General features: G+C 46.7%; 1 protein-coding gene across 1 annotated transcript in view; it reads right to left on the reverse strand.

The window, feature by feature from the left end:
- LOC136388187 (ryanodine receptor 2-like) overlaps window positions 1-17352 on the reverse strand; it is a 195594-nt gene that overhangs the window by 41453 nt on the left and 136789 nt on the right. Inside the window, 3 exon segments of the mRNA XM_066360153.1 lie at window positions 3207-4270; window positions 4273-4503; window positions 15517-15598. Coding sequence (XP_066216250.1) covers window positions 3207-4270; window positions 4273-4503; window positions 15517-15598 — 1377 coding nt within the window.

Consider the following 17352-nt stretch of genomic DNA (forward strand, 5'->3'; position numbering starts at 1 on the left):
AGTATTTATCAGAATCCTTACCTAGAAAGCAAATTTCTCAATCTGACAGTAGAGATGCTCTGAGGACTTATGATGTTACACAAGTACCAACATTTTCTAAAATTGATTTTTTCCAGTATCTATATAGAGAGAGTATTTGCCAAATTGATTTGAACCCACAACCTTGATGAAAGCTCCAGTATCTATTAGCGGGACTGTATATATGAGGGGATACATGGGACTATATATATGAGGTTACATGGGACTGTATATATGAGGGGATACATGGGACTCTATATATGAGGTTACATGGGACTGATATGAGAGGATGTTACGTGGGACTGTATATGAGGGGATGTTATGTGGGACTGTATATGAGGGGATGTTACGTGGGACTGTATTTATAAGGGGATGTTATGTGGGACTGTATATATGAGGGGGTTATCCTTTTTTATTTAACTTTTTTTTAATAAATGTAATTTATTTAAAGGACCTCTGCCAGGCATATTTCACTCTTGTGACAGTTTGGGATCTCAGCAAGACGAGCAAATGACAGTGATGAAGAGGTTTTTGAGAAGGGAAAATGAAAATGCTGAACAGGGCCCTGGACAAAATTCTGACCCAGATGAAGGCCCTAGTATGAGTGGTTGACAAAAGAAAAAAGACAAGACAGTGAGCTCGAGGCAATACAGCAAAAGCTATCTTTCAGTTGGATTTACTTTCACCAGGGATGAGATAGCACCGACTCCGCTGTGCTTGGTGTGTGATGAGAAGCTATCCAATAGCGCCATGCTGCCAAGCAAGCTTAAACACCATCTCCAAATGAAACACCCTTCCATTCAAAACAAGCCGATGGACTATTTTCTATGCTTACATACAAACAATGAGAAACGGGCAACTTTTTTGAGAAAAACCACAAAGATAAACGAGAGAGCCCTCAAAGCTAGCTACCTTGTTGCTGAACTCGTAGCTAAATCAAAAAAGTCCCACACTGTGGCAGAAACATTAATACTGCCAGCTTGTAAAGCCATTGTAAATGAGATGCTTGGCCCTACCGTGGCCAAAGAGATAGTTAAAGTGCCTCTCTCAGATAACATAATTGCCAGACATATTGATGACATGTCTGCGGACATTGAAACTGTTGTTTTGGAAAAGGTGTGCATCAGTAAGAAATTTGCCTTGCAACTTGATGAGTCGAAAGATATTAGTGGACATTGTCAGTTCTTGGCCAACATGCGTTTTGTGGATGGAGGAGCCATTAGAGAAAACTTCCTATTTTTCAAGGCACTGCCAGAAAAATCAACAGGAGAGGAAATATTTCGGGTCACATTGAAATATCTTGATAAAAGCAGGCTTACATGGGAAAACTGCACAGGTGTCTGCACTGATGGCTGCAGCCATGGTCGGGCATCTCAAAGGCTTCGTAAGTAGGGTCAAAGAAAGAAACCCAGATGTTATTGTTACACACTGTTTTTTGCACCATGAGGCCCTCGTTGCAAAGACCTTACCAACAGATCTAGCTCCTGTGTTGAATGATGTTGTGAGCATAGTTAACTTTGTGAAGACGCAACCTTTGAGATGTCACTTATTTGCGTCTTTGTGTAAAGAAATGGGAGCAGAACATAAAATCTTATTGCTCCACACGGAGGTCCGGTGGCTGTCGCGCGGCAAAGTGCTGGCCCGTGTGTATGAGTTGCGAGAGGAACTTAAAGTATTTCTGACAAACGAGAGGTCTGATTACTCAAAGCTGCTTGCAAGTGATGAGTGATGTGCAAAGCTGGCATACCTGGCTGATATATTTCATTATCTGAATGAACTGAACACACGGATGCAAGGCCGAAATGAAAACCTGCTTACAAGCACTGATAAAATAACAGATTCCATTTAAAGGTGCAGCTCTGGCAACAACATGTGCAGTGTGGCAACCTTGAGATGTTCCCGCTCACCGAGAAACAGCATGATGGCAACACTGCTGCAATGTGCGAGATGACTGGCAGACATTTGAAAACTCTTGAGAAGACGTTGTCATTTTATTTCTCTTCAGCTTTCACAGAATGCCTTGACTGGGTTAGGGACCCATACAGTTCAGTATCCGTTGCTGGAAAGGACATGACTTTAAAGGAGCAAGAGAATGCAATGAACTGAAACAAGATCATGGTTTAAAGCTAAGTTTGCTGATCTTCCTTTGGACAGTTTTTGGTTATCTGTTGCCAAGGAGTTCCCCATTCTGGCCAACAAAGCTATTTTGACATTGCTCCCGTTTTCAACCACATATCTATGTGAGCTGAGCTTCTCAAGCTTGACTGCGATAAAAACTAAAAACAGAGAGAGACTGAGAACTGTTGAGGAAGAGCTTCGTGTGTGTCTTTCTACCATTCCTGCCAGGATATCCCTTTTGTGTTCATCGAAACAGGCCCAGGCTTCACACTAAGAGAGTATAAATACATTTAGAAACTATATTATTAACTATATGTATAATATGTACTGTGTTAGAGTGTCATTTTGGTAGGTGGTGTGCCCCAGGATTTTGTAAATGTAAAAAATGTGCCGCGGCTCAAAAAAGGTTGAAAATTACTGCTATAAACGACCCCTCTGCTATGAGGATACAGTGCTGGCATGCTTCCCTCCTGCACCCCACCCCATGGCACTGGGTGTGACTTCCCCGGTGCCTTCCTCTCGCCTCTCCTTCAGAAACACCCATCCACACCTCATTCACCTGCTCCAATCTCACTCGCCCTGCAAGGCCAACTTCAGTCCCCCTTCCTGGGTCTCCTTAACTGCTGCCCAAACCACACTAATGCTTCCATTCTCTCCATGCATGTGACCTCTACTGTCTACAGCCTATGCCAGTGAACACTTAATAATTTTCTAGTGTTAGTTTTCTCTTTCTAATAACTTATTAAGGCAATTCAAAAGCACCAGACATGGCCTCTATTTCTTTTGAGTCCCTCTGATGCGCAGTGTGAACACCCAGATGCATCTGAGGACACAGTCCTGTTTCACTGCCTACTGTCATCTGGGTGAGTATTTGCATTCCCACCTAGTAGTTTAAGATCATTCAATTGTAAGGAACCTTCAAAGGCCAGTTTTGCTGACTAGAAAGCCAATTCCCTTTGGAAATTCAGGTCCTGTGTTGAGCAAACTCTGTCCCTAGCACACACGCCGACTGGCAGCTTGCTGACGCCCCACATGGGGTCCAACGCCACTGCCCTTTACGGATAAGTTACCTGAAATTTTTCCTGCACCTCGGGAATGGGGACTGGGTTGCTCATCAGGTCGCTGAGGCCGGCATCTGGGTTATGAGGAATGAGCTTGTATTGCCCACCTTCTCTCTTCAGATCTAAGCCAAATATGTCTGAGAGAAGGTCACTCTCCTCTGTTAGCTCCTTCAGGTCTTTGAGGTCCTCTGAGGGCAGGGCAGCCTCCATGGGCTTCCTCTCGCCCTCCTCCCCGTCATCTCGCACCTCGTCCTGAGTGGGGTCCGGCATGTTGGCCAGGAGCTCGGCCACTCGGATCTTCTTTGCCCCCTCCACCAGGCTTCCCCCCAGGAGCAGGCTGCACACGATGCGAGAGAAGCCCCTGAGCACACTGGCCACGAAGTGCAAGAGGCCTGTCACAACCCCCCAGTAGGAGGCAAAGAGGGCCGTGACCATGTCCTTCACTGTCATCTTCTTCACTTTCTTCACCTGCTTCTTCAGGCTCTTCAGGCTGAGCACCCGCAGCACGGTCAGGAGGTTGTGCATGAGGGCCAGCAGCACTGTCTGCACGGTCAAGAGGGAGAAGAAGTCCATCCTTGGGCCCTGCTCCTCCGGCTTCTCCTTCTCACTGTCCTCCTTGTTGGCCAACCTCTCATTCAGGTCCGACTCAGAGATCTGGGCCGTCAGCTGCATCTCAAAGATGGTGTCCTCACAGAAGTTCACGAACAGCTCCATTTTCTCCTTCTCACCACCCTCGTTGACCACGTCAAAGATGAACTGCCTTTTGGACTCCTTGACCTGGGGCTTCTCCCACTGTGTCCGGCTGGACTCGCTGATCTCAAAGTAGACCCTCTCAATGCGCTTGGCACTCCCCATGATCTCAATGCAGCCCAGGAAGGGCTGGAAGTAGTTGAGCACGCTCTCTGCCAGCTCCAGGAAGGTCTGCAGCCGTGTGTCATTGGGCATGTGCTCTGACAGGTTCGTCAGAAGCACAGCGACATTGAAGCTGATGTTCTTCGCGGGTTTGTGGAACCGTTTGACAAATTCCTCATAGTCAAGGGCCTTATTTTCATCTGTCTTCACACAGGACAAAGGAACTTGGTTTCTGATGGTATGTAGTGCTTATGGCTTTCCATTGCTTTGTGGAAGTCCCTCTTGGAAATGACCCCCTTGCCATCCAGGTCATATTCCTTAAACACATCAGGAGATGTCAAACCCTTTAGTTTCAAGAACATGTCAAAGAATTTGAGAATCATCTCCATGTTGTTGGAAGACTCCATAAGCATGTTGACCATCTGCTTGCTGATGGTTCCATTCACAACATTACCTGGTGGCAGAGAATTGTACTTATTCAAAATGAGCACTCCCAATAAAACCAGTGTCTACAGAGAAAATAACAATACAGATCTTATATAACATCTGAGCCAAAGGTGGCACCTTGTTTATCTTCCAATGTGTAAAGTTTCAGGAAAATTTACATAATTACTGTGATTACACAAACATATGCAAAACTGTATTTATTAAGTGATTAGACTAGCACATATAGAAGAATATTTGAACAAAAGCTGTCATTTTTTCCCTCTCAAACTGGTCAAAGAGGCAACATGTTTTAGAATAAAGAAAATGGGCAAATATTTATATCCTAAAACCAGAAATTGAAATCTAGTCTCATATTAATAATAAAAACTAGCATTTACACAGCGCTTTCGGGTTAAAAAATCATTCATCGTAGAAAACACCTGATTTAAGGTTCACGCATCTATAAGATAGGTACTTTTTACTCTTTCTGACTACTGTTGAGGACATCAGTGTTCCCAAACAGACCCCTTTCCCTTCTGAAATGCGGAGCAGTCCCTGCACTTCTTCCTGGCTCAGAATGTTTATAGTTAGAAAATGGCAGATAAGCCTGAGATTAGGTTTTGTCCTAAAGTAGTCATGGCAGGTTTTCACTCCTTGAACAGAGTGTGCGCCGTAACATACGATGACAGAAGCAGGTGCACAGCGTGAGGTCTAACTCCAACTGGGAGGTGGTGCCCACCATGGTTAGAAGCCATGTGTGGGCGGGTAGCCCCAGCACCTCCCTGCCAGGCCGCCGGGACAGAGCTCAGCGTCCCTGCATTGCAGTTTCCTCTTTGGCAAAAGTGATGTTGATACTATTAAACTCTTAAAACTGGTATTAGGATGAAATAAATACTGAAACCAGGAGCTGCCATGTCATAAGAGGTTAATTTTAAGTTGTGTGGCTCTGGTTGCTGTTGCTATTATGGTTATTGTTATTATTTGGACTAAAATCTGAGTTGAGGTCAGGTTGAAAGGACCCTGTGCTGGGGGATAAAGTTACAGCTGCCAACAAGGGGTTCAGAACAAATGGTGCGTCTCTGAAATCCAGCACAAATGTGACCGCCGCCTCTGGCAGGCAGGTACCGCTGCACAGTGCAGGGCTGGCTACCAAACAGGCACAGACGTGACTGCCGCCTCCGGCAGGTGCCGCTGCACAGTGCAGGGCTGGCTACCAAACAGGCACAGATGTGACCACTGCCTCTGGCAGGTGCCGCTGCACAGTGCAGGGCTGGCTACCAAACAGGCACAGACGTGACCGCCGCCTCCGGCAGGCAGGTACCGCTGCACAGTGCAGGGCTGGCTACCAAACAGGCACAGACGTGACCGCCGCCTCCGGCAGGTACCGCTGCACAGTGCAGGGCTGGCTACCAAACAGGCACAGACGTGACCGCCGCCTCCGGCAGGCAGGTACCGCTGCACAGTGCAGGGCTGGCTACCAAACAGGCACAGATGTGACCGCCGCCTCCGGCAGGTGCCGCTGCGCAGTGCAGGGCTGGCTACCGAACAGGCAAAAGTTAGGGAGGATTTACAGGAAAAAGGAGGTCACACAAAAGCAAACATTTTTCAGTTGCTTTGGTCGTATTCATGAGATTTCACCAAATTTGCACACCAGTCTATTGCTATCTCACTGGACAAAGGGGACTGAACTTGGACATGGGCATGTCCCAAGGTCAGGCAGCAGACGGAAAGCAGGGATGTGAGTGCTGGGGCAAGGGAGCGGGAACTGTAGCATGCACCGGGTACGAGAACAGATGTCGGAGACTTTCAGGAGTATAGATGTTTCTTTATTGGCCAGTTTAAGCTGCGCAGGGGTGAATTTCCAGGTGTCTGGAGATACCATACCCACAAGGAGCTACAAACGGGAATTGCGCCTGGCGCTTACAGCTAGGTCCTGATATATCCTAAGTAAGGAAGCATTATACAGAAACAGATGTGGCAGTTACCTATTCACTAAGGGGGTCGCACACAGCATAGCAACAGGGGCTGGGTCTAGCTCATTGGCGAATTTCAAATATAAACCTTTGATAAGTGTCCCTGACCAATGGAATGCAAACGTTTGTCTTCCTTTGTTCTCAGCCCTACAGGGTCCCTATCATTACCTCCCTGTCTCTGTTCCTATACTCTGGCAATCCCAGCACACTTTCCTGAATCTGACATTTTGATCTTTTCTTGGTCCTTACATTCCCTACTCCTGTTGGGGCATAAATCAAACCCTTGATTCTTTATCAGCAGGAAGAATGGTATAGGGTTGAGATAGGACCATTACCTTTACAGTCCCAATTCTCTCTTTTATAAATGCAAGGAGTTTATTAAGAACTACAGGCCCAATAGTGAGGGCTAACAAAAGTATCAGTAGTGGCCCAGCAATTGTGGATATGAGAGTAGTTAGCCATGGAGAGGTCCTGAACATAGAGGCATACCACCCTGGGTTATCCTCTTCTTCTAACTTTCTATTCTTTAACCTGTTTGCTAACACTTTAATATTTTCCCTAATTATTTCAGAATGATTGACATAAAAACAGCATTCTTCACCTAAGGCGGCACATAACCCTCTTTGTTTAAGGAAAAGGAGGTTTAGCCCTCTCCTATTCTGTAGGGCCACCTCTGCTAAAGAATCTATTTGCTTCTCTAAGAAAATTACCTGGTTCTGGAGTATGGCAATGTCCTTTGAAAAAGTATGGGACAACTGCTTTAAATTCAAGTCTCCCTGAATTAGAGAGGCAGCTCCTACTGCTGCTGATCCTACAATACCTATAGTGGCTATGATAGGTATTAGAAGTGAAGGAGCTCATTTTTCTCTTAAAGGTGGCATAAGAAGGAAATCAGGGTTGTCTCCATACAGATACACTTGAGGGATGATGTATGCACTTACACAAAGCTCAGGGTTTGTAGGAACAATACATTTGAATATACCTTGGGTACACACAAACCATAATCCCTCTGGTGCTTTTATCACCTTAGGTTTTTCTGGATCACTAAACAGAGTTTCTTGATTAAGACAATAGTCATTGTAATTAGAATTAGTTAAAATGAAGTTAGCTATGGGATAACACGTCCCTTTTCCATGGAACTCAGCTAGGGTGAGAGATCCCCCAGAAAATCAATCTTTTGATAGTAAAGAAGGTTCCTGGATCCGTGCCTTTGGTATAGAGTCTTATTCCCCATGTTTTTCCCTTACTCCAACTTGGGTCTTGAGGCCTTTTGATGGTGACAATGGTAGGGTTACAATTGTTTATAGAACATTGGTAATCCCCCTTCATCATTAAGCCTTTTCCCTCCAAACTTAATTCCCAGGTGGAAGAGATCTATGTCTGGGTCAGGTCTTGGTGGCTTCCATTGAGAAGCAAGTGTTTCACACCCCCATGCCTTACAATAATAGTCAGTGGTAGATCCACAAGTGTGGCGCCGTCCTGAAAGAGGCTCAGGACACACATAATGGGGAGTATACCACAATGCCCTATTATGGCGAGAGGGCCAACACACCTCATTATTCCATTGTGGTGAGCCCAAAGGTTTTCTAGGTCCTAATCCTATAGACCTGTGTGCTACAGGAGAGTCACAGAACTCATCATCAAAGAACTTTGAAAAATCTACTCTGAAAGTTACTTGGTTGCCCCATGTATTATTTTGTGCTATTATTGTTCCATCAGCTGTCCTGATTAATACCCATTCCTTTAATTCTAACCCATTTACAGAAAGACAATAAACAATTAGAAGTTCACAGAGGAGAAAGTGAGTTTTAGAGGTTCTCTGGGGGTCTGCTTGACTTGCCATGTTTGAGACTCCTCCTCAGGGGGTTGAGCCGGTTTCACGTGGGAAAGGTGGATCCAGTAAGGTTTCTCAGCTACATTGACCACAGAGGGGGTGCTGAGCAGTACCTGGAATGGCCCTTGCCACCGCAGCTCTAGGTTCCCTCGTCGGTGGTTAAGGATCCAAACCCACTGTCCAGGGTCCAGTGGTGAAAACTCCCGGGTGTTGTCTCCTGATGCTGCAGCCCTCTCCTCCCGTAGCTCTCTTACTTCTCTCCAGATTTGCTGCAATGCCTGTAGGGGCTTGAGGAAGTTATGATTAGATACCTCTATTTCCTCTCTGGTGAGCTGGGGAACTAGAGGAACTGGTTGTCCAAACATGAGCTCATAGGGGGTCCATTTATTAGTGTACGGTATACATCTAACCAGGAATAGGGCAAAAGGGAGTAACTCTACCCAGTTTTCGCCGGTCTCCTCCCTCAACTTATTGATAATTAGAGTTTCCTTTAAAGTCCTATTCATTCTTTCTACTTGCCCTGAGCTTTGAGGCCTGTAAATACAATGTAATTTCCAATCAATTCCTAACCTCTTAGCTAACTCCTGAGAAATCTTAGAGATAAAAGCTGGTCCATTATCAGATCCTATTGCTATGCGGATCCCATATCTAGGGATGATCTCCCTTAGTAGGATCTTACAAACTGTGGAAGCGGTTTCACCCTTGGTAGGAAAGGCTTCTGTCCATCCTGTAAAGGTATCTATTAGTACAAGTAGATACTTGAATCCTGTTTGCCCTGGAGTCATTTCTGTAAAATCTATTTCCCATAATTCTCCTGGGCACTTTCCCCTATATCTAACTAAGGGGGGAAGCTTCTTGTTTATGGCATTGACTTTAGCACAAGTCTTGCATCTGGAAACTATAGATTGTACTATATTTCTAATCTGGGGTCCCACATAGTACTTCTTGATTAGTTGTTCTATCTTATTCTGCCCTAGATGGGAACTTGCATGGATTTCCTTTACTATTTCTCCTATAATTTCCTGGGGTAAGTAGAGTCTGGTATCTGGAAGTTTTATCCATCCTTGCTTATTTCTTTTACCCTCTAATTGCTTCCCTTCTTGCTCTTCTTCAGGAGTATACTTAGGGTCTGAGGGCAGCAAAGGTTGAGGCAAGAGCGGAAGAATGTCTGCAGTTCCTTCTTCCGCAGCTTCTCTGGCAGCGGCGTCAGCAAAACAGTTTCCTTAAACAATTGGAGAGTCCCCTTTTTGATGTACTTTGCAATGAATTATGGCCACGTTAGAGGGAAACCAAATGGCATCAAGCAGGGCCAGGATCTCAGTTTTATTTTTAATTTCTTTTCCTCCTGCAGTTAGCAGGCCTCTTTCTTTGTAAATGGCACCATGAATGTGAGCAGTGGCAAAGGCATACCTGCTGTCCATGTAGATATTGACCACCTTTCCCTCAGCTATCTGGAGGGCCTGCGTCAGTCCGATCAGCTCCGCGCGCTGTGCAGACGTACCTTTTGGCAAGGCCCTTTGCCACAAGATTCTGTCCTAGGTAGTTACCACTGCTCCTGCATATCTTTGTCCATCTTGGACATAGCTGCTTCCATCAGTGAACAGCGTGAGGTCTGCCTTCTCATAGGCCTGGTCCCAAAGGTCCGATCTGACCCCTGTTACAGTGTCCAGTATCTGTCTGCAATCATGGCCCACTGTTGGGTCCGGTAAGGGTAGCAAAGTAGCAGGGTTTAGGGCTGCCATCTTCAAAAACTGTACTGCCAGGGGATTCAATAGCTGTGCCTGGTACTGCATCAATCATGCATTGGAGAGCCACCTATCCGGTGGGGCACACAGCACTTGTTCTAGATAGTGTTCTTCAATAACTTGAATGTCCTGGCCCAATGTCAGTTTATTAGCTTCCTTAACTAGGGTGGAGGTAGCAGCAAGTGCCCTTAAGCAGGTTGGCCAGCCAGCCGCTACGGGGTCTAGCTTCTTGGACAGATATGCTACGGGCCTTTTCCATGGCCCAAGCTCTTAGCTGAGGATTCCCAAGGCTACCCCTCCCTTTTCAGCAATATACAGCTGGAAGGGTTTGGTCATGTCTGGTAGGGCCAATGCAGGGGCGGCTACTAAGGCTTCCTTTAGTGCTTGGAAAGCTTTCCTTTCCTTATCTGTCCAATTGAACTGTTCTTCTTTACCCTGAGTCAACTCATGTAGGGGCCTGGCCAGCTCTGCAAACCCTAGTATCCAAAGTCTGCAATAGCCCACTGCTCCCAGAAATTCTCGTACTTGCCTCTTATTAGTGGGTTCTGGGATCTGTAACACAGTCTGAATCCTTTGACCGGATAATGTCCTTTGTCCCCCTTGCAAGTTATATCCCAGATAACTTACAGTTTGGGTGACAATCTGGGCCTTCTTGGCAGAGACTCGATACCCCATCTGCTGGAGGTCCTGGAGTAGGTCTAGGGTGGCCTCCTTACATTGTTCTTCTTCTGCTGCAGCAATGAGGAGGTCATCCACATATTGGAGCAGCACAATCGATGGGTGGGCAGTGTGAAACCCCTGCAAGTCCTTGCTCAAAGCCTCATTAAAGATAGTGGGGGAGGCCCTGGCCAGATGGCTCAGCAGTAGAGCGTCGGCCTGGCGTGCGGGGGACCCGGGTTTGATTCCCGGCCAGGGCACATAGGAGAAGTGCCCATTTGCTTCTCTACCCCACCCCCTCCTTCCTCTCTGTCTCTCTCTTCCTCTCCTGCAGCCAAGGCTCCATTGGAGCAAAGATGGCCCGGGCGCTGGGGATGGCTCCTTGGCCTCTGCCCCAGGCGCTAGAGTGGCTCTGGTCGCGGCAGAGCGATGCCCCAGAGGGGCAGAGCATCGCCCCCTGGTGGGCAGAGCGTCGCCCCTGGTGGGCGTGCCGGGTGGATCCCGGTCGGGCGCATGCGGGAGTCTGTCTGACTGTCTCTCCTTGTTTCCAGCTTCAGAAAAATACAAAAAAAAAAAAAAAAAAAAAAAAAAAAAAAAAGATAGTGGGGGAGTTCTTAAACCCTTGAGGAAGCCTGGTTCATGTATTGATATATTGCCCCACTAATCCATTCTCTGGATCATTCCATTTAAAAGCAAATATCTCTTGGCTCTTGGGGGCAAGTGGAATACAGAAGAAAGCGTCTTTCAAATCTAACACTGAGTAATAGATATGAGTAGGGGGCAACGAGCTTAGCAAAGTATAAGGATTTGGCACTATGGGTGAATAGTCTCTACTCAGGCGTTTACTTCTCTCAGATCCTGCACCAGGCGATAATCCTGGGTCCCAGGCTTCTGGACTGGGAGCAAAGGTGTGTTCCAGGCTGACTGGCATTCTCAAAGGATGCCTGCCATTAATAAGTGCTTCAAATGCTGTGCTATGCCCTGCTTAGCCCGTGCAGGTATGGGGTATTGCCTTACCCATACTGGGTTAGCGGTGCTCAGCAACTGCACTATGACAGGTGGCTGGTGAGCGGCTAGGCCTGGTGGGTTGGTTTTTGCCCACACCCCAGGCACTTTTTCCCGCAACTCCTCTGGGACCCCGGTGGCTTCGTCCTTACCTTCCTGGAGGACTGCCATAAAGTATTCTTCAGATAGGGGCACCGTTACCTCTAGGCTGACTTTTTCACCTTCTTCCTGGGAGATGCTATCTCCTTGCTTGAAGGTGATTGTTGCTTGAAGTTTCTGCAAGAGGTCTCGGCCCATGAGAGGATAAGGACAATCTGGAATGACTAGAAATGAGTGGGTGATAGTGCCTCGGCCCAAATTAGTAATTCTCGCAGTGGCCCGTGGGTAAGCTTCCGCTTTGCCCATTACCCCTACTATCTTTGTAGTTTCTTTCTGTATTTGGCCCTGTGTTTTCTTCAGAACTAAGTAGGTGGCTCCCGTGTCAACTAGGAAGTCTATTGGTTTTCCTTCGACTGTTAAGGTGACCATGGGCTCCTGGGAGCCAACGGAAATTGAGCCCCGGCCCCTTCAGTCTAAGGTTTGGAGCAAGACCTCTGGGGCTTGTTTTGGCTTCTGGTTGTCAGCCTGTAACTTTGGGCAATCTCTCCTCCAGTGTCCTTTCTCCTTGCAGTATGCACACTGGTCTTTGTCTATTCGCTTTTGTGATTGACCTCTTTCTTTGCCTCGTTGTTGCTGCTTACCTTTCCCTTTCCCTTCTGACTTATGAGCGGCAAGGAAAATTTTGACGGCCGCTCTCCCTAAGTCTGGGTCATCCTTATTTATGAATACCTTCTGAGCTATTTCTAGCAACTCACTTCTATTCTTCCCTTTAAATCCCTCTAACTTCTGAAGCTTCTTCCTAATGTCTGATGCAGCTTGCGTTACAAAGGCTATATTCATCAACCTGCGATTTTCTTCAGCCTCTGGATCTATGGGGGTATAAACCTGGTAGGCCTCCATTAGCCACTCTAAAAATGCAGCGGGGGACTCTTCCCTTCCCTGGATAACCTTACTTACCTTACTGAAGTTAGTGGGTCTCCTGGCTGCTGCCTTTAAGCCCTGTAACAGAGCCCGGCAGTACTGGAAGAGTGCTTCCCTTCCCCCAGAAGTATTTGGGTCCCAATTTGGGGGTTGTTTAGGAAGGACATTCTCGACTTCCACATCCATTCCCCATCCTCTAGAACAGCCTTAGCTGCTTCTCTCATTATCCTGTTCCTTTATTCTGTAGTAAAAAGAGTTTGAAAGACCTGTTGACAATCATCCCACGTTGGCTGGTGGGTCCTAAAAACGGTCTCAAGCAAGGATATTAATCCCTGCAGTTTCTCAGAAAAGGGAGGATTTTGATGTTTCCAATTATACAAATCACTGGAGGAAAAAGGCACATAGATAAAACGGGGTGGTGCACGGGGACCTCCATCCGGTGCCGGTGGCACCTCCTGGAGCGGCAAAATGGCCACGTTCCCCTGGGCTCCTCCCGCTGAAGGAGGCAAGATGGCGGTGCCTCCCGCTGAAGGAGACAAGATGGCAGCGCTTCCCGCCGAAGGAGGCAAGATGGCGGTGCCTCCCACCCCATAAACCGCTCCTCCTCGAGTGTGAGGCGGACTCGAAAGCCCGCTCACATCTTGCCGCGAAGAATCAAGTTCCTCCAGCCTCCGATAGGGTGGAGGAAAATTCACCAGGTCTAGGTGATCCTCCAGTGGCTCGGGCAAAACAGGGTAAAGTCTAGATGACGGCACGGTAGGCCGTGCTGGGGGATTAGCTTCTCTCTTTTCCTTCTTGCTGCCTTCCCCTGCTTTCTGATTATCTGCAGTAAGGCACACTGCCCTTCTCTCTCTCTTGCTATTCTTTATGTATTTTCTGATATAACCCAGCTTTTCAGTGGCTATATCAATCCACAAATCTATATACAAAAATTGGTCTGGATGGGGCACCTGGTAGATAATGGCCCGAACAGCAAACACAATAAGGAGATCAAAAGTGCCCTCAGTGGGCCACCCTACGTTGAAGGTGGGCCATTCTAATTGGCTCAAGTTCTGGAGGGTCTCTCGATCTGGAGGTGGCCCTCCGTACCCTTGGGCCGTCTTCTGGAAGTCAGAAAAGTTGTTCAGCAGGCACTCAAGCGGGGAACCGGGCACGGACTCCTGTTGTCCCATTCTTCTGTATCCTGCTCTGTCTGCCTCTAAACATTCAAGAATTAACAGAACAAGTGACAACACACTACCATCGATAAGCAGTATGATAAGAGTAAAAGATTGTCTCACACTCAGCTCAGTCATTTGAGCTCAGACAAAGCGCAGCGCAGCGCAGCACAAAAATTCTTAATGTGACCGGTCACTCCTAGAGTTAACTCCTAGAGTTAACAATTCCTTTCAGAAAGCGGCGTCCCACTTCTGAAAGCCCTGGGTAGGTTACCAGTGGCGTCCCACCTACTACCTCAGGTTTAAACACTCTGGAGCCTAAAAACCACACCAAATGAGGATCCTAAGTAAATACTTACTCAGCTCGAGCTGTCCTTTCAGTCTCCGACCCAAAAGCTCCACCGAGGGAGATCCCGGACAAGCCCCCAGGATGTAGCATGCACTGGGTATGAGAACAGACGTTGGAGACTTTCAGGAGTATAGATGTTTCTTTATTGGCCAGTTTAACCTGTGCAGGGGCGAATTCCCAGGTGTCCGGAGACACTGTACCCACAAGGAGCTACAAACGGGAATTGCACCTGGCGCTTACAGCTAGTTCCTTATATATCCTAAGTAAGCAAGCATTATACAGAAGCAGATGTGGCAGTTACCTATTCGCTAAGGGGGTTGCACACAGCATAGCAACTGGGGCTAGGTCTAGCTCATTGGCGAATTTCAAACATAAACTTCTGATAAGGGTCTCTGACCAATGGAATGCAAATGTTTGTCTTCCTTTGTTCTCAGCCTTACAGGGTCCCTATCATTACCTCTCTGTCTCTGCTCCTATACTCTGGCAATCCCAGCACACTTTCCTGAATCTAACATTTTGATCTTTTCTTGGTCCTTACAGAACCAAGCCTGCAATCACTGCCTTCACTGCCTGACTCAGAGGAGAAACATGATTGCAGAGAAAAGAAAATGGAAAGAGAAAAAAAAAAAAACAGAGGGGCCTGTGTAGGGGAGGCCAAGGAACCCCCAGCTGGGAAGCGCCCTGAGGACTCTGAGAACCCACAGGACACACAGTGCCATCGGTTCACAGCAGCAAGGCACAGGCTGGAGTGTAACCAAAGGTCAGTCATCCCCATGATAACAAACAAACATCTTCACATGCAACCTGCCCGGGTGCGCTCTCTAGGTTAGCACCACGCAAGGGGAAGCAGCAGCATTGAACACCACGGGTGTTCCACCAATGTGTAAACTGAGAGACAAGATTTCTCTGTTTTATTTTATTTTTTTTATTCATTTTAGAAAGGAGACAGAGAGGGAGAGAGAGAGAGGAGAGGGAGAGAGAGAGAGAGAGAGAAGGGGGGAGGAGCAGGAAGCATCAACTCTCATATGTGCCTTGACCAGGCAAGCCCAGGGTTTCGAACAGGCGACCTCAGCATTTCCAGGTCGACACTTTATCCACAGCGCCACCACAGGTCAGGCCAAGATTTCTCTGCTTTAAAAACAAACTTGAGAAAAGATAATAAAGCTCCAGATAAATCCAGGCAGCCGTCACATCTCAGTGTGGAAGTTCTATTCTTTGCAGCATGCCCAAATAGTGATCCTTAAAAAAAGAAAGGCAACTTGGGTATGAATAATAGAAATAGAAATAAAAGTTTAAACTACCTTCCAGCATAGACAGCAACATGACCACCATGTCCTTCTGAAGGTCCATTAGTTCTTTTAGTAGCTCAATTTGACTGGAATCCTGAAAATATGAGCACATTGTGTGTGAGATAATACGAGAAAACCATGTACCAAGAACACTAGACTTCCCACGAGGGGCACGCTCTGCCTATAGTCACCACTTCGCAGTGCTACAGAACTAAAGAAAAGCCAAATATAAGCATGTGCTTATTCCAGTTGATTTCCACTCCTGTTTATTCAAGTGTCTCCATGAGACACAGCGAGTCTAACGAGAACACCGAGGAGCAGGCGGCGCTGGGCCTCCCTGCATGTGGGACTCGGTGTTTACACACAATCAACATGTTCTGCTACTTGAAAAGTCTTTTCAGGACTTATTTTTTCTTCTTTATAAATTATTATACAAAGATGGTATAACCTTTGTGAAAAATTAACTTATCCTGGAAAAAACGGGCATGTAAGTGATGAGACAATCTTTTTTTTAAAAAAAGATTTTATTTATTTATTTTAGTGAGAGGAGAAGGGAGAGAAAGGCGGGGGGGGGGGGGGGAGAAGGGAAGCATCAACTCGTAGCTGCTTCTAGTATGTGCCTTGCCTGGGCCAGCCTGGGGCTTTGAACCAGTGACCTCAGTGTTCCAGGTCAATGTCTTATTCATTGTGCCATCACAGGTCAGGTGAGATAAACTCATCTTAACATATATCAAACCAAAAACGTACATAAGTATAACCAATATTCACAGTGCACAATGTATCTCACTTGTCAATTTTATTAAGCTATTTGATATTTCTTGGTTAGAATTTTCTAGGTATATTTTGTTTGTTTTTATTTATTCACCATGAAAAAATTCTTTTACATAGATACTCTGTGTCTAAACATCTCCATGTTTAAATTCAGTGCCTGGAAGTCCCGAATGTATGTCCATCTACTTTACAACCTCATCTGAGATTTGCCACACATGAAGCTACATTTTTTGCAGTGCTGGAAGAATGAGATGTTCTCTTTCTAAACTGTGTGACCCTGACCAAGCATAGAAACTATAAGCAGTTCTGCGTAGCACTGGGTGTTAACAGAAAGTGGAAATACATCAGAATGAGAGCTGTCTTGGGAGTACGTGACTAGATACTGGCAAAGTTCTCTCCTTGGTCTAGTCCAGCCAGCCTTCTGCTTGATGGCGATCTATAAAGACTGAACAAACTTCTACTCCCAGTTTCTAACAGCTCAAGGCCACCTCCCTGGGATGGCCTCTGTCCCTCAGTCTCCATGGGAGGGCAGGAGCCTAACTTCTACAACTGCCATGGCAGACACAGGAGGCCTCATGGCATTTGCACTGACCAACCCTTGGCAATTTTTCAGTCCCATGACTCCACTGGGCCCCTGTTCACTTCCCTCCCTACACCCTCACTCCCTAGGCCCCTCTGTACAAATCAGAGTGGAGTTCAGTTCACACTGGACTCTTAGGTGCTGCAGTAGGTGGTTTTTCTGACCGACCACTTGAACCAGTGCCCAGCTGTGGTTACCTCTGACATGTGTTCCTACTGTAGGTGGGGCAGGTGGGAGGGGCCTCATTAGCAGAGGAAAGGAGCCTCAGGGAGGAGGCAGCAGGCCCAGGCTCATGGGGTATTAATATTAAATCATGGCAGACAATCTGTCTTTATTGGCTTATCCTTATGGCTACTTTTCTTTTCTGTTTTTTTCTTTTCCTTTTTTTTTTTTTTATTAAATGAGAGGTGGGGAGGCAGAGACAGACCAGTATGTGCCCAACCAGGATCCACCTGGCAAGCTCCCACTACAGGGCAATGTTCTGCCTGTCTGGGCCA

The sequence above is a fragment of the Saccopteryx leptura genome, chromosome 1 (assembly GCF_036850995.1).
Source record: "Saccopteryx leptura isolate mSacLep1 chromosome 1, mSacLep1_pri_phased_curated, whole genome shotgun sequence".
In the NCBI taxonomy this organism is placed as follows: Eukaryota; Metazoa; Chordata; class Mammalia; order Chiroptera; family Emballonuridae; genus Saccopteryx; species Saccopteryx leptura.